Source organism: Condylura cristata, unplaced genomic scaffold (assembly GCF_000260355.1).
Source record: "Condylura cristata isolate star-nosed mole 26May11 unplaced genomic scaffold, ConCri1.0 scaffold00001, whole genome shotgun sequence".
NCBI lineage: Eukaryota > Metazoa > Chordata > Mammalia > Eulipotyphla > Talpidae > Condylura > Condylura cristata.
The window spans coordinates 1,155,184-1,179,264 of NW_004567102.1; the positions used below are offsets into that span (position 1 = coordinate 1,155,184).

The window sequence follows — 24,081 nt, forward strand, 5'->3', positions numbered from 1 at the left end:
AGAAAGAGAAAGAAAAATACCGGATGGTTTCACTCATAGCAGAAGTATAATGGACCAGGCGAGAAAATAACAAAAATAATGAACAAACATATACCAGAGACATTTTGTGGGGGTGGAGTGGGGAATGGGATCAAAAACGGGGGTCGGGGAGGGAAATGCATGGGATTATGGTGATGGCACACGGGTGACTTGGTGATGGGAAACCAGCGGGGATTACAATTGAGATGGGGAAAAAAATGTACAAAATGATGTAAAAATAAACTTTTGTAATAAAAAAAGAATGCATTACAAATATCCCAACCAAAAAAAATTAATAATGAATAAATCACTTGTACCAGATCATGTATTTATAGAACCTACTATGAACCAGGAACTATGTATACTAGGCATTATGGGTAAAAGAAGCTTCTGATCCCTGAACAGTTTACAAATTTTGTCTGATCCAAGTGCTAATCAGACCGAAAACTACTCAGCTTCCAAGATCAGATCAGACACACCCAAGGTGGTATGGCCATAGATGTGTGCACAAGTTTTCTGCTGGCCTAAGGAGGGTCTGCTTAGCACAGTTTCTGCTGGCACAGTTCTATTTCTTGACTGAGGCACTTGTTACATGGATATTTGCCTGATAGTCATTGGCTGCATATGTTGTTTTGTGTATTTCTTACATATTTTCTGGTTTACACTAAAAGGATATAAAAAGTAAAGTAAAAGATGTTTCTATAAAACAAGAAACTGAGATGACTCAAGCATAAATAATTAGTTTTAATCATGGTTGGAATAAAGAACAGTTAGCTAAGATAATTAGTGGGACTTTTGGAAGTGAAAATAATGAGATGAGACTAGAACCTCTCTTCAGGGCAGTATGAGAGATTAAACAATAGGATGGAAGAAAGGAAAAACAAAGAGACACAGAGGATAGAAACAGGTTTTCTCTCATGTTGATTAAGAGACGTAGAAAGTGGGGGAAATATCAAAGGGAGACAAAATGTCTGCAAAAACATACTTTCTAGACTTCGAAGAAACATGAAAAATTTAGTTGAAATGGTACAAATTGACGGATATTTAAGTCATTATCTTAAAAGATATACATATCTTTATATAAGAATTTCTAAATACTTGCAGAGAGAGCAATGCAACTATAAGAAACAAGAGCAGACCCATCCATGAAAGAACAAGAATCAGAGAGACACACACTAATCACTAGCAACACTTAGTACCAGAAAACAATCAAATGTTATTTTCATGAAATTGAAGGAAAAAATTTCAATCCTGAAATAATACCCCAACTGTTTACTTTAATATAAAATAGATAGTCTCAAACATTTGAACATTAGATGTTTTGCTTTTGCGATCTCCCCGATAAGAAAAGGAACACATCCAAGAGGATACTACAGGAGATGTGGAAAGTAAGAAAGATCAAATAATTTAACAAAGTTTATTATTATCTTCATTTATTTTTTTAAAAATTTTATTTTTGCTTAGAAGAATGGGGTGTAGGCCAGAGATGCAGGGGGTGAGACGATTCACCAGAGACGGAGTGGGGAGCAGAACCGGCCGGCAGACTGATGAAGTACACTGCTGAGGGCAGCAGCTGGCAAGACAGTAGAGGTCTGCTGAGCCATGTAGTTCACCTCCAGGGCAGGGGATCGAACTCTGGCAGTAAAGGTGATAACACTGAGATTGAACCCCTAGGCCACATGGAGATGGTATTGTTATCTTTAAAAGTAGAAACTGGGCCCTCCCTGGTGGCCCAGTGGTTAAAGCACAGCACTAAGAAGCTAAAGCCACTTCCATATGAGTTCGATCCCTGCCTGCCCCAGCACTGTTCCACATGGCGTGGCAGACCTCTCCTGACCCGCCCGCTGCTCCCCTCAGCAGTGTACTTCGTCAGGCAGCCTGTCTCTGGTGAATCCTGTCACTGTCCCTGCACCTGTGGCCTGTACCCCAGTTCTGTAAGCACAAATAAATAAATCTTTAAAAATAAACAAATAAAGTAAAAGTAGAAACTAATTTTTTTAAGGTAAGAAAAAAAGTATGTTTAAAGCAAACTAAAACTAAAACTGCAGATAATATAGAGAAGAACATAGAGGAGATGGTCAGTGATGATAACAGAGAGAAACAAAAATACTTCTTTTGTGGGGCAGGGAGAATGCAACTATTCATCAGTTTTTTTAATCAATAGAGTAAATAAATATAAATAAATAAATATATTATGTTAAACCATCTTATAAGTCTAATTAGAATACATAACTTTTATAACAGCAGAATTTGGCCTAGCATTTAGAAAATAAATGAAAAAAATGAATACAAATAAAGGTTATTAAATAAGCTATTTTAATAATGTGATAGTAAAGTTTTAATCTAATAGTAATTGTAATAAATTGAATGGATTAAACAATGAATTAAAAAAAAGACTCATATTTTCAACAAAATCTAACAAAGTCAAACAGAATAAAAGAATATAGAAAAGTTGAAAATTTAATAATGGAAAAGGGCACTTCAGGCGGATATGAAACTAAGATAGTTGACATAACAAATATAATATCTGCCAAAAGAGAATTAAAATTAAAAGAAAAAAACTAAAACAGGGAACGATAATAATCATGAACATATATGTCCCTGAAAATAAAACCACAAATTATAAGAGCAACAAATAACAGTAACACATGGAGAAAGACACTAAAAATTGAAAATTTAGCTATACATTTTAATACATACTCAAATACTAAGAACTGAAACCAAGAGAAACAGAGATATAGATGTAAATAATATAATTAAAAATCAGGATCATACAATTGGTTATACAGATATTCCTAGAAGAAAGAGAATATAATATATACGTGAATTTCAAAAACACATGGAACAGGGTCCCTGGTGATGCAAGGGGTTAAGTCTCAGCACTGTGAAGCTATCCACAGCCACTGCAGCACGAATTCAATACCCAGCCAGGGAGCTGACCCACATGGTGCAGCAGACCTCTCCTGTCACCCACTGCTCCTCTCCGCAATGCTTTGTTCCCCACTCTGTCTCTGATAAATCCTCTCACCCCCCTCACCTCTGGCCTGTACCCTAATTTTTGTATGCATAAGTAAACAAATATTTTTAAAAAAACAATACATGGAACATTTCTAAAAACTTAACATGTATTAAGCTACAAAGGAAGCCTCATATATTCAAATTAATCAGTATCATATAAGTTTTATTCATTGGCCATAATGTAATTGAATTCTAAATCAATTAAAAAGGACAAATAAATTAATTCCATATACCTAAAACACACAATTAAAACAACCATGCAGATTTGGTGATGGGAAGGTCACAAGGATTACAACTGAGATGGAAAAAGGCACAAAATGATGTAAAAATAAACTATTATATTATTTTTAAAAATAACCATGCAAATGAAAATATAAGTGAAGGAAACTGCCTACCAAAGATGAGCATTTTTGGTATTTCATTTCCATTAAGAGATTGAAAAAAAAAGGATATAACAAAAGTTTTAAAAATATGTAAATAATGAAGACAAGGGCAGAATTCAATAAAACAGAAAACAAAACACAGGGAAGATAAGCAAAATCAAATTTTGATGCAATACAAAGCCTAAAGAGGTCAAAAGACTTCTGGCAAGACTGTCCAAGGAGATAAATGCGATTCAGAATGAAAAAGGACTAGTCACTGTATAAACAGACTTTTGCCTGAAAATAACTCATTTTGATCAACTGTTGTCAATATATCTGAAATTTTAATAAGATGTCTGTATTTCCAGAAAGATATAAAGGTTAAACTACAGGAAAATATAGAAAGCTAAAGGTGAAGATAAATATTGGGCACTGAGGTGAGAGCAGAGAATACCTTCCCAAGGTCCCTGTCCTGAGAACCTGACCGTTGGCTGAGTCCCCAAACACATCTCAAGGAACAAGCCAGTTTCTCTTACATGTGTTGTTAGAGAAAATCAAAAGGAACATCAGCTTTCCAGATCATTTCTTGAGGTTGTTACACCTTTATATCCAGCTAGCACAGCTTAGGATAGCACAAGTGAAGAAAATTATGGAATAATTTCACCCATGTCATTAAATTCAATAGTTTCTTACGGAAATAATTAATTGCTCAAATAAGACATCCTAAAAATTCAGTGTCGGCTCAGTGTATAACAAGCTGTAATATGACCAATGTATCAGATCAAAAAAGAAAATTCAATTCAATAAATATTGAACATATTTCAATAAGTCTCACCACATAGTAAAGATTATAAACAAAAAATCTGTAGCCAATATATTTATAGAAAAATCAGATGCACTCCCTTTGAGATGATACAAATAGCAGGGTGTCTTTTATTATCATAAATGTCTAACAGTATAAAAAGTTCTGGACACAGATTTGAGGACAGAGGAAATCATGGTCATGAAGATTGTGAGGACAGAATTCTGGCTGCCAGTGGTGTGATCTCCACATTGGATAAAACTGAAGCCTCTGGAGCCTCAAGGCCTGGTCTCCTTCCCATCCAAATCCTGCACCTCTCAACCTGTGTGACCTCACACAGATTCCTGCACCCCACTTTTGTACCCCCCTCTCAAACATGGGGAAAGTAAAAGTACCAACCTCCAAATTTAAATAACTGAATACAAAAGAAGCATGGAGAACAGTTTTGGGTGTACAAAGCAACTCACCGATGTTATCATTGTTTTGTGGTTGGCATTTAGTTCAATGACTTCAAAACATGAGATGCTCCAAGCACCCTGCTGAAGTGTTTCTCGAAACTTCCATCCACTGCCTGGAATGTCTGCTTCCCCTTTCCCACAGTGTCCCCACCCCTGGGATGACTCACAGTGGCTCCTGTCCCAGGTCACGTCTGCTGGCCCTCAGGACGATGCCGCCGCCCGCCAGGCCCACCAGCAGGCCCAGGGCACAGACCACAGTCTCCATCATCTCGGGCGCCTGGATGGGCTCCTGGGCCTCTGGACACAGAGGAAGGACACAGCCAGAAAAGCAGGAGCTGGGCGTAGGTGTCGGGGGTATTACAACTAGAGAACCATGAGATGGTAAAGTTTGGATAAAATGACCATAGAACATGAGATTAAGGGAAGCAGGTGCTAAGGGACAGGCCTTGGAAATAAGTTGTTGGGACAGTGACGGGAGAGTTCCGCACCCCAGTGCTTCAGAAGTGGCTCTTCCAGACCCCAGCGCTCCACTCTGCAGTCATAGATGTCCTCAGTTGTTGGGGGGAAGATCGGGTAGTGGGACCTGTGGAAGGTGAATTCTGCGCTGGACAGGAAGATGCTCTTGGCCACCCCCACGGTGACCCTCTGGCCATTGCACAGCCACGTGACATTGAGCACAGGTGGGAAGAACTTGGGTGGGCCCAGCCTCACAGTTTCCTTGGGGAACTCTGTCATCTCAAGGGGCTCTGAGGGAACAGGACCTGCTGAGACTATTGCCTTTGGCTGAATGTCAAAGGTTCTACCACAGATTCTCTAGATTCCGGGCCACCACGCTCAGGCCCACCACCCCTACCCCCAGGACCCCCAGGTCAGAGCCATATTTGCCTCATGTTCCTGACCTAGGGCTCTCAGCCCCATCTTTTTTTGGAATAGGAAAATGTCGCTGATGATTGAAGTGCTGGCTTTGTGGACCAAATACTGCACACTCCATGGTGGGGGAGGGGAGTCATTCATGAAGGAGCATCTGAGTGCTCCATTGTGTGTGGCAGGGGACTATTCACCCCACCCCCCAAAATTAGGCTGCAGAGCAGCATGCAAGGGTAGATATCACTGTGGCTCTGGTGTGGCTGGAGCATTTGATCATTTTCTTCAAGTTCTTCCATGCCATGATGATGTCAGCAATTCCCCTCAGAGGATCATAGTCAAAGGAGGTCTCCTAAGAAGGTGTCCTTCTTATCCAGGTCCACGTAGAACTCCTCATCCTCCTCAAATTCAAACATGTACTCACCAGAAGGTCTGTGTGTCTACACAAACTCAGCACACGTTGAGGTGTGGTACGCTGCATTGGGAGGAGGGGAGGATAGAGGACGGGTAGGAAATGAAGCAAAAAAAATAAAAGAAAGGCATTAGAGACACAGAGGACAGACACAAAATGAGAAATGGAAGACAAAGGAAAAGAAATGGAAGAAAAGAGAAATGACTTACTAAAAATTCAGGCTGCTTCCCTCCGTTCCTGAAGACTTCAGCATCTATCTCTCCAGTGCAGTAGTAACAGCAGAGTACAGCAATAAGATAATATCCATAGAGGACTTACTATGTGCTCAGCTTGTTCATGGCTCTTCATGCCTCCAAGTCAAGCACTATTCTGTATCCTAGAGGACAGACTGCAGGAGGTGAGTTTCCTCTCCAAGGCCACGCAGGTCCTGGCAGAAGCAGTATTGAGCCATCACCCGTCCCAAACCCCGCTCCAAGATCTTGGGATCCTTGCAGGTGCAGACACATAAAATCAGTGATACAAACACAGAGCTGGAGAGGGGAGAGTAAAATTCAAGTCTTTCCAAGTGGAAAATGTTTTAAATAGTGAAGAAAATGAAAAGACCTCCAGAGTCAAGGTGCTGTTTATGAACTTCAGGTTACTTTCTTAGCTTAAGAATAAAATCAGCAGATTATGTAATTCTATTCATAAAGCTTTTATTTTAGGAACGTTAAATCTAAAAGTATTATCATCTATACAACAGTTCCAACTTTTCTTGCTGAATGCATGCTCTCAAGTGGAGTTTTCATTGGAAATAAAGCTGTGGCTTTTAACTGCAACCTGGGATTCATTCTTATTTTTAATTGATGTGTAAGAGGCAGCAGGAGGTTGACACCAATAAAAACTATTATTATTACAGTAAAATAACAGAAATGAGTTTGGTATTGACCAAGGCAAAGAATCTAAAAGAAAATGACATGAGGGGGATCTTTGTCTCCCCAAGGAAAGATTCGCCCTCACAGCTCGATACATGGAGACTAACTCTCCCGAAACTGTTAATGACAAGATTCACAGTCACTCACAAATGCTTGGGTTCCCCCACTGGATTGGTGGCTAGATAATCCTAGAGGGAAAGTTGAAAGGAAAAAATTGACCATATGGGTGTAATTTATTCACTTTCAGTATTTCACTTTTATCATTTTCATAAATTCTTAGAACTAAAAGTCTATGCATCCTGAGGCAAATTATACTATCATTTTTATTCAATCAAAAAAATTTATTGTGAATGTTCACTCTCTAGCACTAAAGATGTAACTCAGATGACCTGGTCCTAATTCTCAAGTTGCTAGAAATTCCAAAGAATGAGAAAGACAAAGACGAGTGCTAAGTGGCTTATTTCTAAGTTATCTCAAGGTATACACACAGTGCTACTTAGGAGCAAAAACAGAGTTAAAATCAAAGTGAGACTGAAGCGAGGCTTCCTAGGAAAGGCAATGCCAGGAAAGGGGGAATTGGCATTTGTAGCAGAGAAGCAGGTCCAGAGCAGCCAGGCATGAAACCGCAAGAAGTGTCTGTTCTTCACTGTGACTGGAGCTGAGAGGGGATGTGCAAAGGGCTAATTGTGGCCCGCCAGCCCTTAACACTGGGGTTCGCATTTCATCCCACATCTATGCATGGGGAATTGTCGCAGGATCTTGATAAAAGGAGTAACATGCCCAGACTGCGCTTGGAGGTGGCACAGTGGATATTGGACTGGACGAAGCTAGTGTGGAAACAAGCCAATAGAACCCCACTCTGGTGGGGGTGTAGACCAGGTGGTAACACAGGGCTGGAGAAGAGCAGAGGAGTTTCAGTGGCAAGAAAGGGATGAGAAGCCACAAACCAGTAGATGATGTGGTGGAAGTCAGGGCACAGAAGTCCGTGTATGTGGAATTTTTGCATCAGTGACTGAGCTGCCTTCCTGGGGGGCAACATGGAGTTGGTCTGAGGGCAGCTGAAATGAGGGGGTGGGCTGCCAGCAGGTGCAAAAGCTGAGGGTCACGACGGTAAGTTTGGATGAGCTCATCCGAGAGTGCAGGGAGTGTGTGGTCCTGCGTCCTGGCAAACAGGGACATTTTTCAAAAGACTGAGACAGAAGACTAAAGAGTAGGAAAAAGCAGGCCCTCCCGGGTGGCGCAGCAGGTTAAAGCACAGCACTAAGAAGCTAAAGCCACTTCAGCATGAGTTCGATCCCTGGCCCGGAGGTGACCCACATGGTGTGGCAGACCTCTCCTGACCTGCCTGCTGCTCCCCTCAGCAGAGTGCTTTGTAGATCGCCTGTTCTGCTCCCCACTCTGTCTCTGGTGAATCCTCTCACCACCCCTGTGTCTCTGCATGTACCCTAGTTCTGTATGCATAAATAAATAAATCTTAAATTTTTTTTTTAAAAGAGTAGGAAAAAGCAAGGAGGAAGTATACTCTAAAAAACTAGGGACAGAAAATTCCAGAAAGGAGGACGTGGTCACATCATGGTCTCACTAATGACACTGTCATCCACATAGAAGGAATCCGGGTTCTGCTGGCGTGGAGACAAGTAACGGCCTCCCTAAAAAGCACCGGGATGGGGAGACAAAGGGAGGAACTGGTGGGTTGAGGGCTGAATGAGACAAGAGAAGGTCAAACCACACACTGCAGATGCCTATGTCAAGACTCTGTGCAACTTTAAGAGAAACATCCAGGGGAGGAGGCCAGGCCTCACTGGTCAGCAAGGTGCACTGGGCGGGTGAGACGTGGGCCAATCTCGTTGAGTCTCAGTCTTTCATTTCTAAACTGAGAATAATAAACACCTGCCTGAAAAGCTGTTGTGAAATTTAAATGAGGCTTGGCACCTTTGCTGGGGTGGCTATTACTATGAGAAAGACAGCAAACAAAAATGACCTCGCACAAGAGGAAAGAGGAGACAGAAACAGGACAGAACACAGCAACTGTGGGCTCCCGAATCTCAGCTGGCTCCCCCAGCACTCACCCCTCATGGCCTCAGGCCCCTGGTGACTCAGCGGAGCAGCCAGGGGATGGCCCGCAGGGTCATGGCACTGGCCTGGCCCTGTGTCTTCAAGGTGGCCACTGTGAGGCAGACAGAGAGGCCATGAGGCAGGGCGGGGCGCTGAGCTAGGCCTGTCTCCCTAGAAGCCCTGGAGGTCAGACTAGCTGATGAAACCCAGATAATCAGAAATGTCAGCAGGAGCATCCCTGTGGCTGAAAAGAAGATGCTAAAGCTCCTGTGGGAAGAGATGAGAAAGCTGACGGGACCAACTTGGCCAGAGTCCCAGGCTATGTGGGATTTGGAGATAAGAGGAGGAAAAGTAAAATGAGATTATTCACCTCCTGTGTCTTAACTGGGTTGTGGAAATATGTCATTTAAGGTGATCCTTGAGTATTTTTTATTTGTACTGTCATTGGTAATTGGGTAGTTTTTCTTCAAAACTTCATATTGTTTCTTAGTTTCATTTAGGAATTCATTGGATTATTATCAAATGACTTTATACCTTTGCTAAGTTTAAAGCAATCCTTTGACATTTTCAGGCAAATAAACAGAAGGCAAATGTATTTAATTGTTTCTTTGCTAATTATTACTCCTTTTTTTCTTCTTTCAAGAATATAGTGATATGAGACACCTTTATTTAAATCTTGTTTTTAAGATTAGTTTCTCTAATCATTTTATATTTTATATTAAGTCTTGTGGTAGAAACTTCTTTACATATTCAGTTTCCTTATAGGGTGGTTTGGACCTATATTGCTCTGGTAGTTATTGTTAAAATGATAAAATATGTGTTATTGGATTAAATAATATGTGGATGGATAAAGAGTTTTTTGGTGTTCTGAACTAGGTTTGTGTTGTAATAATTAACATTTTTTAATTCCTCACTTTTTTTTTTTTTTTAAAGATTTATTTATTTATTTATTTGTACAGAACTGGGTTACAGGCCAGAGATGCGGAGGGTGAGAGAATTCACCAGAGACAGAGCGGGAGCAAAACAGGCAGATTGATGAAGTACACTGCTGAGGGGAGCAGCGGGTGGGTCAGGAGAGGTCTGCCACGCCATGTGGTCGCCTCTGGGGCAGGCGGGAATTGAACTCATGCAGAAGTGGCTCTAGCTTCTTAGTGCAGTGCTTTAACCCGCTGCGCCACCAGGGAGGGCCTGTAATTCCTCACTTTTATAAAAGGTTCTGTTTTAAGAAATGTACAAATGCTGAGTATTTCCCAACAGGACAGTAAACCAGCGGTAGTTCCACAACAGTCTCCATTCTACATGAAAGAAAACCAAGTCACAGCAGGTTAAATAACTTGTCATGGCCACAAAGTAGCAGGGAAGAGAAATTTACTCTAGGAAGCCTGTATCTGGCCACTTTACTATAAACATACTTAGGAAAACCTAAGTTAAATAATTTTATATTCTCTTATACAGTTCATCAACATTTTATTTAAGTACCTAGGAAATTTGTTGGAATATATTCATTTTGTTATTTTCTCTTTGTAATCAGAAGGAATGTATTTACATCATTTCAGAACTTGTTGCAAATATATTCATTGGGGATAATTTGATATTTCAAATTTTAAAAACATAATGCTTAAAAAACATAAATTGTGAAAAGAAAGTGTGACTTTTGATAATTTCACTGGTCTATTCAAAAACTCCAGATCAATACATGTGTAAGGCATTCTATAAGTAAGCTCTTGTTGGACCTTCACAGATGTATTAAGAAGGCAAATTCCACCCTCCACACTTCCAAAAATGAAGAAACTGTTACCTAACAAAAAGAAATGGGCCTTGAAGTTGTAAGCATCCATGCCTTACCTGACATTAAAACCCGGATGCCTTGGGCCCTCCCTGATGGTGCAGCGGGTTAAAGTGCAGCACTACAAAGCTAGCCACAGCCGCTTCAGCACAAGTTTGACCCACATGGCGCGGCAGACCTCTCCTGTCTCTCCCGCTGCTCCCCTCAGCAGTGTACTTCGATAGTCGGCTTGTCCTGCTCCCCACTCTGTCTCTGGTGAATTCTCTCACCACCGCTGTGCCTCTGGCCTGTACCCCAGTTCTGTATGCAGAAATAAGTAAACCTAAAAAAAAAAAACCAGATGCCTCATACCTCAAAGGGCTAAGAGAGCCCGAGAGGAGATGCCGCCCAGGCACTCAGACCACTGCTACATTCCCAAGACTAACTCAGAATCTCAGAATTCTGGGCAGACCCTCAACACAGTGCTTAGGGCTTAGGGCTCACTCCATCCCAGAATACATCCACCTGAGGGGCAGGCGGTCACCACTGAGGAGAAATTATATCCCTGACCATCTTTCCTCAGGAAGGAAAACATAAAATAATCAAGCCTATGACTCACCCAGTTGCTCAAAATGAGGGTCCCTTTCCTTACTCTGTCTTTAGTGTCTCTTACACCTGGAAGAATCACATGCTTTGCACCAAATCTCTGACTGGAGAAGGATGTTTCCCACTTATTGTTTCCTTTTTTGGAATCTGGCCACACCCAGGGGGTGCAGGAGGCAGGCCTGGCTTATCAGCACTGACATCTTAGCACTGGGGCCCATGGTGGGGAGAGCTGCTCTGACTGCAATTCCTCAGCTCCACCTTTGCCCAGGACCCAGGATGGTGGTCCTGCAGGTCAGTGGGGCCTCCTGGATGGCAGCTCTGACCATGGCCCTGGCCATGCTGAGCTCCCTTTTGGCTCAGTGCAGAGACATCCCAGGTAAGTGCAGAGCTGCTGCTCCCGGAGGGCCTGGCTTGGGGCATGACCCCGGGGCTTCCCCACTTGGGCCCACTCCCTGAGAAAGGCTTTGGGGCTCCAACATGATCCAGGGACTTCATCTCCCTCCAGAGAAGAGTTCCAGGAGTGCCTCTGGTCCCAGTGAAGGTCTAGAATGGTTTTGGAAGACAACTTCTTCCAACTTCAAGATGACATGTCAGCATCACAGATCAGAACGGGGAAATCATGGTTGGTCTGAACTGTTCAGGGTCCCAAGGTCATGCTGTAGAATCTGTGCTCCCAGTCAGTTTCTTCCATAGAACCAGGCAGAACCCCATCCCTGGAACAGTGGTGGTCAATGGGAGGAGCCGAGGAGAATAGTAAGGACAAGCCGTCGCCGATTCTGACATTCATTTTTTCTGACATTCATCACTTAGATGGAGAATTGGACAGGAGCAGCTCAGCTGTGGGACTTGTGCCTGCAGATGACAAAAGAAAGCTTGAGTCTTAGAGAGCAGGTCAGAGCTGTGGGAGTAGCTAAGAAGGAGGTAAAGGAGAAGTAGCACGGGACACTGCTGTGGGAGCAGGGAGACTGGTGGCTGCGGACATAAATACACTGGAAAGCAGGGCTTGGGTTTCCTTTGAGGTGAAGAGTGAGCAGGGTGGTGTGTGGTTGTAGAAGGTGTGGGTGCGATGAAGAAGCCACTGGGTTCAGGTCAGTAAGAGGAATAAGACGGAGTCTATTCACCATGTGAGAGAAACTGCTAGGGACGGGAGAGGTGGGCCCCGAGTCCTCTGTAATTTTGATGCTGGGGAACTTGTTGCTGAGAGAAATGTGGAGTCCAGGCTAAGTCTCCAAGGTCTGAGCAGATGCCCCCACTTCCTTTTTATGCCCCCAACTCACAGTTTCCTCAACTTTCAACAGAGACGAAATGGGATAGGACAAAAGGAGGGCCTGGGTGACACTGAAATTGGGAAAACACAGTGACTTCCGGTCATGAAGAAAATTGTGAAGAAAGAGAATATCCATCTCATGGGTGCAAATACTGTTTATTTTGCATTTTAATTTATTTTATTTGGTAATATGCAAATATTATACAAGATGAAATAAGCAACACAGGAAGCGATGGAATCACCAAGATAAAAGCTGAAAGAATGGCTCAAGAGAAGGGCCAGAGAGGAAGCTGGTGAGGGAAGCAGGGGTCACATCTTAACAGGCCTCATGTGTCATGTTAGGAAGATAGACATCATCCAGAGACACCGCATGACTTTAGAGTTTCAGGCTTAGGCAAAGGATGAGAAGAAAGAGGTGAAACTGAGGCCAGAGAAATGTTCTGGGCCACTGCATTCATCCAGGTTAGGAAAGAGTGACCTGAGTTAACAACTATTACAGAGGACAGAGGATAAAGTGGGAAGAGGGAGAGAGAGGCAAAGCAACTGGTCTTGCTCACTGATCAGAAATAAGAAGAGAATGTGTTCTGTGACTAAACTCTTAGCCAGAGGGTGAGAAAGAATCCCCTTGACTGAGACCCAGGGAGGAGTGGGTGTGCAAGAGGAACCCCCTGATGTTAAGGCTCCTATGGGATGTGCACCTGGAGGTGTCCAGGGACAGGTGTAGAGCTTAGAAATGCGCAAGACCAGTTAGTTTACCTCAGCTGTCTCCCCACTTTGTCCCCCCTGTCCACTGTAATAGTTAACTCAGGTCACTCTTCCCTAACCTGGATGAATGCAGTGGCCCCAAACATTTCTCTGGCTTCAGGTGGTTGGAATGTGTGGGGAAATGTGAGTGAAATCATCCCAGTCAAGAATGGCCAGAGTGTCAGGAACACAGCAGAGGACATGCCATCATTGAGGGTTTTGTGGGGGAGGGGGCAGTATGGGCAGGTGATGAGCTGCAGCAGACACTGGTCTTTGTCAGGGCAGCTTGGGGGGCCCGGGGCAGGGGGTCAGTGCTCACTTTAAAGTACGCAGGTTTGAGGAGGAATGGTCAGAAGAGATAGTGGAACTGGCAAATGCCCAACTCTCTTCAAGAGCTTGAACATGAATACACCTGAGAAATGGGGTATAACCAGGCAAGAAGAGAGCGCAGAAAGCACACATACTCGGTGTTCTCACAATGTTGTGTTTTTTTTTTATTTATTTATGCATATAGAACTGGGGTACAGGCCAGAAGTGCAGGGGCTGTGAGAGAATTCACCAGAGACAGAGTGGGGAGCAGAACAGGCAGACTGACTGAAATACACTGCTAAGGGGAGCAGCTGGTGAGATAGGAGAGATCTGCTGTTCCATGTAGATCAGCTCCCTGGCCCGGGATTGAACTCTTGCTGTAGCAGCTGCTGCTAGCTTTGCAGGGCTGCGCTTCAACCCATTGTGCTACCAGGGAGGGCTCCTCACTGCAGTTTTATGAATAAAAACCTGCATGTGATCACAGCCACTGCTAACTGAGCCGATACTGCGTTCCAGAGTTGCATCTTACAGTCTAGGCCCCAGTTAATCCACATAGTGTTGCCAGGGAAACAGCCTTCTTCCCATTTCACTGTTGAGGGCACTGTGCCTCCTTGAGGTTACAGTTAATAAGTCACTAAGGTAGAAGAGCAAGCCTGCTCTCCCCAGTGTCCGGCCTTCAGCATTACACTTACCGCCTCATGATACTGCATCAGGAACGTGGAAGCCTCTCTTCACCCTAAATCCTATACATAGATTTTGCTTCATACTCTCCTTCATATTCTTTTTTAAGACTTATTTTTATTTATTTATGCATACAAAACTGGGATACAGCCGAAGGGTGTGGGGAAAGATTTGCCAGAAACAGAGTAGGGAGCAGAACAGGCAGATCTACTGAAACATATTGCTGAGCGGAGCAGCGGGCGGGACAGGAGAGGTCTGCTGTGCCATGTGGGTCAGCTCCCTGGCCGGGAATCAAACTTGTGTTGCAGTGGCTACCAATAGCCTGATAGTGCTGAGACTTTAAGCCCTGCACCACCAGGGAGGCCCTCTCCCTCATATTCTTAATTCTTATCCATGTCCTTATCGGCCCCTGTCTATTGTTGTAAATATCTTATCTACCCTCACACTCCGCCGATGGCCTTATAATGATTTATTCCCTGTAAGGAAAATCCCCAAACTCCTAACTCAGCGCAGTGAACAGACACCACCATCCACCTGTCCTCGTCTCCTGTCACTCAGCCACTCGCCCTTTTCCTGCTGCCCCTCTGGTCTCTGGCCTGAGTGCCTTCCCCAAGCCGCCCCCTGCAGGACCCTGCCCCTCCCAGCACCCCAGAAGCAAGGTCCACTCCCTCCCAAGCCCTCCTCGCTCCCCCTGCCTCTAACTCTCAGCAAATTTCAGGTGCTCTCCTGCAGCCTCTCCTCTGGGATCCCACAGTTAAAGTGTCCACATTGTGTCCACCCTCCTCGACCTTGAGGTTCTCTGTGTTATACTAGTGCCCAGAAGGATCTCAGAGGTTGTTGAGTTAGACTGTTAGTGACTGGGTAAGAAAAATTTGGATCAGGGAGGTTCTATGATTTGTACAAAATCACATGACTGGATATAAGAAAAATGTGTATTGTATAAGGAAAGTGACAGGCTTAGGTAGAAAAATACCTTTATATCAACGGTAATAAATAATATTGTCAGGCACAGACAAGTGTGGGGAAGGTCAGACTTCCTGCTAATCAAACACCATGAAGGACGAAGAACACTGGGTTGGTGGGTCTTGATACAAATTTTTTTTTTCTTTTGGTAGAGAAGGCAGGAGATATTTAAGTTAAATGAAGAACAAATCAAGCTGCTTTATTTCTTCGAGATTTTTTTTAATGAAGATGTCAGACTGATGAATCAGAAGAATGCTATTGGCTGGATATAGTCTGATCCCTAGATAATATTTGGCAGGATTATACATCCTTTGTACAAGATAGGAAAGTGTAAAATTAGGTAGTTTCATAGCTGAATCAACATTTCTGTTCAAAGAATATTAATCACCCATTTATACATTTCTGCCAAAAGGTTTGAAAGTGCCAACTTCCGCCCTCTTTTATTCCTCTCTGCTCTTTCTTCTGCATAAAGAGGTTGTTCTCAGAACATTTGCATATTTTATTCTGTTTTTCCTACTTTATTCCCCACCTTCTGCCTCCAGATAGCTTTCTAGAGGACACCATCGTCTTTAACATCTACAAGTCAACTTGCAAGAATATAGTTAAATGCACTGCGGTAGCTGCCTTGGTTGTCATAATAAGATTCTTCTCCCTAAGAATCCAGCCTAAGGTGAACATCTCCACCTCCAAAGGGGGGCTCCTGAAGCACCCCAACCTTCTCATCTGCCACGTGACAGGTTTCTATCCATGCAACATTCACATCTGCTGGTTCCAGTGTAGACAGGAGGAAACAACTGGGGCTGTGTCCCACCAACCTGATCCACAATGGAGACTGGAACTTCCAGATCCTGGTGATGCTGGAAATGACCCCTCAGCAGGGAGACATCTACACCTGCCAAGTCGAGTACCTCAGCCTGGACAGTGCTGTCACTATGCAGTGGAGTGAGTTACTTCCTGATGGCCCTTTCACGCCCCCCCCCCCCGCTCCCCAGTGCACTGCAAGGGGGGGGGTCACAACGGCCCGTGTCTTTCCTAACAGTCCTGCTGACTGTGGCTTGGACTGGGCCCAGTGAGGACCCGGTGATTGTAGCACACAGTTTCCCCACCCCGGCAGGTCCTAAAGAAATTCATTGTCAGAAGACCTGACAGGCCATCAGGGAGGGCAGCCGGCCCCACCCTTCAGCTCCGGAGCCTGCACTTTTAGGCTGCAGGCAAACTAGCATTTACCTCTTGTGGAAGTCACTGCTCTGTAACACAGGTTTTGGATGCTCTTCATAACACTCCTTCTTCCTGTCTCCAAGCTGGATTTTATCCTGTCCCTTTTCTTTCTGTGGTACATACCAGATCAGGCCAGAGCCAGGTGGACACAGGTCCATAGGCAGGTAGAGATGAAACTGACCCTGGCTCTGCTCTTCCCAGAGGTACAGTCAGATTCTGCCCAGAGCAAGATGCTGGCTGGAGTTGGGAGCTTTGTGCTGGGGTTCATCCCCTTTGTGATGATGAGCATCATTCTCCATTTTCAAAACCAGCAAGGTAAGAATCTTCTGGAAAATGGGTTGGCATTACCTTTCCACTGTCTCCTCCTATTCTTCATTGATGAAGTTGAAACAGAAGTAGAGGGGGCCACAGAACTCAGATTCTGACAAGGCCAAGACCACTTTGAGGGAGCAAGCTGCCTGGCCCAGCAAGAGCCAGTAACTTACACTGCAGGCTGTTCCTTCATGCCTGGGGTTGGCTTGTACCTACCATTTGGGCCTGCTCTAGTTCCCACTGACATGGGGCATAGGGTGCAAATGTTTATATGATTTTCTAAGATGTTGCTGCTCTTTACGTTCTCAATGTGAATTCATCTTCCTTTTCACTTTTATTTCAGGACGACGAAGATCTCAGTCAATAGGTGGTACTTCCATTCCCTTCGTCCTTGTGAGGATATAACTCATGTCACACAAGTTTGGGAGCATTTAATGAGTGCCCTGTGTTCAGGATCTAACACAGGCAGTGCTGTGAGGATGGGGGGAGGGGTGCTCAAAGCCTGGCCCCTCTTTTCAAATTGAGGCAAACTGCCCCCAGTTCTTACTCCCATATTCACCTCTGGGTAGGTATAAGCAATGAGCATTACTTTGCCCCATTTCTGAAGGAAACTCCAGAAATTCTCCTCCATTCCTCATCAGGCCAATGCCCAGTCTCTCTTTACATTCCCTCTCTTCCTCTCCTGGGACTCTACATGGAAAGGAAATGCAGCCTCTGAGTTGAGTGGCTGTAACTCTTCCTCACGGGACTCCTGAGCTGATCAAACATCACCTGGATCTGTGGAACAAGTGTTCCTGATACTTCTGTTGCCCAACACCCCACATCTGAAAAAGGAACCACTTTGTGCCCCGACACCAGTTTCTCGCCTCTCCGTTTTCACTCCATGGACCTCCTCCTGGTCGGGGTCTCCAGTCTCTAGAGTGTCCTTTTCTGAGGAATATGAACCACTCGAATCCAATTTAATGATGTTCCTTTCTTCTTGAGAGGAAGGAGACGGTTGTGGGGACGTTTATGCTTGAAGTGCTCTGAGATCACTGGGTCTGGTGAGAAACTGGAGCCTTATCAGTGTTTCTCCCAGGTGTGCAAAAATAAACTGCTTGACAATGATCAAGTTTACTTATTGAATAAGAAAGCAGCTGATTGTGGACTTCCTAAAATTTCCGTTATTTCATTGTAGATGCCCAAATCACTCTATACTCTTACCAGTGAGGAGTGGAGCATCAGTCCTAGTAACCTGGATGGAAAAGACACTAAGCTAGGATTATGCCACTGAAATTCATACACAATGGATAAGGCTGTCAATTATTAAGAAAATGCTTTCCAAGCATAAGAATGGAGTTATAAAAAGCAGGTATAACAGCATCACAATAATTCCCTTTTTTTTTTTTATAATTGGCAAATTCCTGCCGAGGTTTGTTTTTTTTATAAAGATTTATTTATTTATGCATACAAGAACTGGGATACAGACCAGAGGTGTGGGTGGTGAGAGGATTCACCAGAGATAGAGTGGGGAGCAGAACAAGCAAATGTACCAAAATATACTGCTGAGGGGAGCAGCGGGCAGGACAGTAGAGGTCTGCTGCGCCATGTGGGTCACCTCCTTGGCCAGGGATCGAACTTGTAGTGCAGTGGCTGTGGATAGCTTCATAGTGCTGACTTAACCCTTGCACCACCAGGGAAAACACAATAATTCTTTTTATGTTATTTTTTTGCATCAAGTTATAACTCATCCCATAATTCTATGTGCCCCAGATCATGCTAAACTCACTTCCTTCTGATTCATTCACATGGAAGAATATCTCCTGTTTTAAAGGGGTGAAAGATATCTATATATCAACTTGCTCAGGGACCTGCTTTTAGAATATAATTTACTGTGATTTAGTAAATCATATAAAGTGACATTTGAGACCATCACAGGATGGAGTGCCACCTGCACCCTCTTTTTACATAACAACCATCGGGAAAACTTCTCATTCCTAAAATATCTATAGATTAATATCAACTTGCAAAATCAGTAGAGCTTTAACTAGGTTTAGAATTTTCCTTCAAATGACCTTCTTGTATTTGAATAAAGAAAATCAAATTGACTAAATTTATGTTCATAAATCATGACCGTAAATCTGATTTTAAACATTATGAGACACCAAGCCCAATAAAGGGCTGTCAGGGCCTCCCCACAGTGGATGACTCACTGGGGGGACTCAGGGACTCACCGTGCAGCTGTGCTCACAGCTGTGACTATTTATAGTGAGAAAAATAGAGAGCAAAATCAGCTCCGGGAAAAGGCACATGGGGTGAAGCCAGGAAAAGCCAGTGCAGACTACGAAGGGTCCTCTCTCTTGGGAGGGAGGGAGGAAAGGTTAGAGGGTAAATGAAATGATTAGGCTTTTACCCCATTGGCCTCTGTGACATCACCTGCGGCCCTGAATGCAGAGGCGCTTGGGAGCATGCGCTCGGGGCACACGTGCCTGGCGGTGGACACCTGCAGTATGGAGCAGGTGTGCGTGAGTGGGCGCACCTGAGCCCGGAGGCTATAAGCTTGACGTCACGGAGAGACAGACCCAGCTAAAGCAGAACCCGCTACAGAGGACAAGTGACTACAGAGAAGCAGGACCACCCACAAAGCTGCAGAGAGCAGGAGAGAAAGAAGGAAGATCCACTAAGGGCGGGAGGCCTGCCAGCCTCCTGGACCACCACCCCCCCCCCGACCCCGTCCCCGACCACCACCACCTCCACCGCCTTGCTGGCACAGTTGGTATAGAAAGAGCATTAAAGCCTGAAAAAGCCATAAAGGGCTCCAGGGATCCCCTTTATCCATCTGCCCAAATCAGTAGAGAACCTGCCCTGTGCTTGCTTGCACAACGGTGATCAAATGCTATCTTTTTTTTTTTAATTGAAAAACAAATATACAACTTGGAATAGATTTTAGGTAAATTGTGCCATGAGCAGACTTCCTGTGTACAGTGAAAATTGAAAAAGCAAGCAAATGAAAGTTGACCGTAGACCTGAGGCATTCAGCAGGGAAGTGGGCAGAGAGGGGTCAAACGGGAGGGAAGAGCCCTGGGGACTGTGGGGAGGGGTCATGGGTGCTTGGTGGCAGAGTGACGGGGAGAAGGCCAATACTGTGCAAAAATGAATAGCAATGTGAGAACACCAATAAGAACAGAAAAACAAAAACAAGTAAAAGTAAGTAGCCCAGGACAATGGGACCAAAAAGTACTGTGTGAGACCCATTTTGCAACAGTGGGACTTTTGCTTTTGTTTTATTTTCTAAATGTATGTTTTTACATCAGCCTTCATTTTGTACATTTTTTTCATCTCCGTTGTAATCCCTGTGGACGTCCCACCACCACCTCACCTGTGGGCCATCACCATAGTCTCGGGTGCTCTTCTCACCCCAGTGTTGATCCTGTTCCCCTTTCCGCTCTGTCCAATGGTTCTGGTTTACGGTTGTTTGTTGATTTTACTTTTCACTTTATTACAAATAGATGGCTGGATCAAGATGTGATACACATACACTATGCGACTTAAGAATATCCTGCTGAGGAGTATAAGGGACCAGGCGAGAAAATAATAAGAATAATGAACAGTCATATACCAGAGACATTTTGTGGGGGTGGAGTGGGAATGGGATCAAAAACGGGGTGGGGGGGAAGTGCACGGGACTATGGTGATGGCACATGGGTGACTTGGTGATGAGAAACCCACGGGGATTACAATTGAGATGAAAAAAATGTACAAAATGATGTAAAAACAAACTATTATATTTAAAAAAAAAAACTTTAAAAAAAAAGAACATCCTGCTGGTAGCCCTAGCCCATACAGAGTGACAACTCCGCACCGCAACGGTTCCTAACGAAAGCTACTTTTAAAAAAGTTTTAACCCACATGTTCTTTTGATCAGCTGCACCTTAGCTGTGTGGAAGGCTTACATATACCCAGAGTAAGCACATGCAGCATATTACTTCATCCCTTTTTTTAAAATAAGATTCCAGGACAATGACAACAAGAAAAGGGAAGAAAACATGGAGAAGCAAAGTCCTGATTACTACCCACACATATTTTTTGTAAAAGGGGAAACCTTTTACAGATAAACAATTTTCCTTTAACTGGAAAGAAAAGGCAAATAAGCAATTTTGCACAAGAAATTTAACACCTTCTGTACAATGGCTTCACTTTGTCGACATCAGTTGTACAAACTGATTCACACTTGCTTGACCCCACCATCGCATCTGCTGGCCTGACCACCTCCTCGGCCCCGTCACTGCTAACGGCTCTCCCAGCTCTGTCACCACAGGGAAGCTCTGCTGCCCCAAGGGACCATTGCGTCCTTCCCAGATGCACAGAATACTTCTCCGACTTCTTCACTCTCTGTGCCTTTCATTTTCCTTGCCATCATCGTCAGAAATTCTGGGAAGTCACTTGTGCCGTCACTACCAGCGTCTGTTCTGTTAGCTGTGTCCTGTGACTGGCTACTGTGGGATTCTGCCCCAGAGGCCTCATCACAGTTCCACTTCCTTGCGCATACATACCCTGTCAGGTAGTGGGAAAGCACCTTTGAATTCTGCACTCTACTCTTTAGTCAGCTGTTCAGTCAGACCACGAGCACTGTGGCTTTTGAGACATAACCACACAGTCCATCTTCCATTTTTGTCAAAGAAAGTCTTTACTGGAATAGAAAACACTCTTAAATCCTGGTTTTCTTTTTTGCATAGAAAAATTGGGGTGTAGGCCAGAAGTGCAGGGAGGTGGGGGGGATTCACCAGAGACAAAGTGGCAAGTAGAACAGGCAGATCTACTAAAAGACATTGCTGGGACTCTCCCTGGTGGTGCAGCAGGTTAAAGCACCACCTTATGAAGCTGTACGAAGCCTCTGCAGCAAGAGTTTGATCCCTGGTCAGGGAGCTGACCCACAGGGCACAGCAGACCTCTCCTGACTGCTGGCTGCTCCCCTCAGCAGTGTATTTTTTCAGTGTGCCTTTTCTGTTCCCCACTCTGTCTCTAGTGAATCCTTTCACCCTCCACACTTCTGGCCTGTGCCCCAGTTCTGTAAGCATGAATAAATAAATCTTTTTTTAAAAAAAGTACACTGCTGAGGGGAGCAGCCAGAGAGACAGGAGAGGTCTGCTGTGCTATGTGTGTCACCTCCCTGGCCTGGGATGGAACTAAACTCTGGCCATAGTAATGATAGCCTGAGACTTAAACCCTAAGCCCTAAGGAGGCTCAAGTCCTGGCTATTGCATACAGACATAGAACTACATTCATATGAATATTTTTCATTATTACTACATATATTTTATAAGCCCTATCAACATTTAAGCAGTTTTCGAAAAGCTGACGTGACAAAGCAAAGATGCAGATAAAAGTGTTCTGTGAAGTTTTTGTTTGCTCCATGCCATGAGAAATTACACATGCTTTGTTTTGTGGCATTTCTAGTACAGAGTAATCTCAAAGTGGCCCAGATGGGAAGGAGAAATTGTAATTCGATATATCCAAAGTAGGTCCTCTTGGTTAAAAGAGAGGCAGTCCACTTTGTGCCTGAAGAATTTCACATCCAAGGGTTTTGACTGTGAGTGAGTCCCATTGCCTGTCTTAAGATAAGCGTTCATGATCTGGGATTTTGAGAAGAAAGAAACAAACCTTGTCAGTAAAGGACTAAAAATCAATGTTTAATGTATGTAATGTTTAATTTAATATTATCTTGAGTCACAATTAAAGAGACTTAGTTTAAAAACTATGTTGACTGTTATCTTAGCGTCTTAAACATTTCACCCTTTGCTTATATAGCAAAACCAATGATTAATTTAAGGTTTGACAAGGAGAAAGCCTCTCTGATTTCCTGTTTGACCAGTATCAGTCTTTAAACTTGTCTGTTGAGGACAGAATTTTGGCAAAGGAAACATGGGCAAATGATTTAGTATTTCTTTACTCTTTCCCTTTTAATTGGAAAATTGTAGGGAATTTAACATGTGGGTGTGTTTAATTCCCATTAGAAATATTCTAAGGTTTTCAAGGAAAAGACCAGATTGCCCATTGCAAGAATCTGAATTTGAATTGTTATTTAAAGCTAGAGAATATAAAACAAGAACCCACCTCCACCTAGTGGCCAATAGTGGAATCTAGCTAGACTTGGAACAAGAAATAAGGGAATTCGTCTACAATCGAAGGGAATATTCTTTAATGTTTTATTCTTTAATGTTTTTTTTACAAAAGTTTATTTTTACATCATTTTGTACATTTTTTTCCATCTCAATTGTAATCCCCGTGGGTTTCCCATCACCAAGTCACCCGTGTGCCATCACCATAATCCCGTGCATTTCCCTCCCCACCCCACCCCCCGTTTTTGATCCCATTCCCCACTCCATCTTTAATGTTTTTTTATGAAAAAATTTGAGAAAAAAATGGACATACAAAAGTCAAAATAAATATGGCCAAGTGTGATAGCTTAAGCAGTACCAAGCTTCTGTGGTTTGGCTATGATTTTAACAGTGACCAAGAAAACATAGTAATTATTGCTGTCACCCAACAAATCTTAATATTATATAATGTTAAAGTAAATAATTTTATTGAAGTAACATTGTTTACAACATTATATAGGGGGCATCATTATAGTTCAACATATCTGCATATAGTACCTTATAATTAGCACAAACGCTCCATCCTTCATCATATAATTGAGCTCTTTTACCTGATTTACCTACCCACTTTTGCTTCTGGGGACCACTAATTTGCTCCTATAATTAAAGGTTTATTTTTCTTTTATTTACTTTGCTCATTTGTTTCTTTCTATACACATGAGTGAAATCATACAGTACTCATCTTTCTCCATCTCTTAGAATACCTTCTAGGTCCATCCATGTTGTTGCAAATGGCAGATTACATTTTTTATACAGTTGAGATCAAATTATATTTTCATTAACTTTACTTTAAATTATTATTTGTATTTTAAATTTTAATTTATGTCTTAATCTGTACTTTAAAATAACTGCTTATAAAAACATGCTAATAGAAGCAACCTTTTAACAAGACTTGGGAAAGGTCTGTGAATAGTCCTGGTGGCTGTGCAGTATGAGACCAGCAGAGAGCATGGCAGGATTGCCCAGTGAACTTCCGTTCTGACAGAAATGCTGTACATCTCAGTCAACAGAACAGCCCTACCCACAGGCACTCTGGAGCACTGAAAATGCAAGCGGTTGAGCAAATTATTGCACTGAAAATGCAAGAGGCTTAACTTAACCTATTTCAGCCACGTGTGACTGGGTGCTACCATACTGGACAGGCAGAGGAGAGTTTATGCTCTTTCTCTAGGAGTC

General features: G+C 43.4%; 1 protein-coding gene across 1 annotated transcript in view; it reads left to right on the plus strand.

Moving 5' to 3' along the window:
- LOC101633145 (HLA class II histocompatibility antigen, DP beta 1 chain-like) overlaps positions 1–19,290 on the plus strand; it is a 59,154-nt gene extending 39,864 nt beyond the window's left edge. Inside the window, 4 exon segments of the mRNA XM_012726441.1 lie at positions 15,896–16,046; positions 16,048–16,180; positions 16,658–16,771; positions 19,202–19,290. Coding sequence (XP_012581895.1) covers positions 15,896–16,046; positions 16,048–16,180; positions 16,658–16,771; positions 19,202–19,290 — 487 coding nt within the window.
- Positions 19,291–24,081: the final 4,791 nt, after the last annotated feature.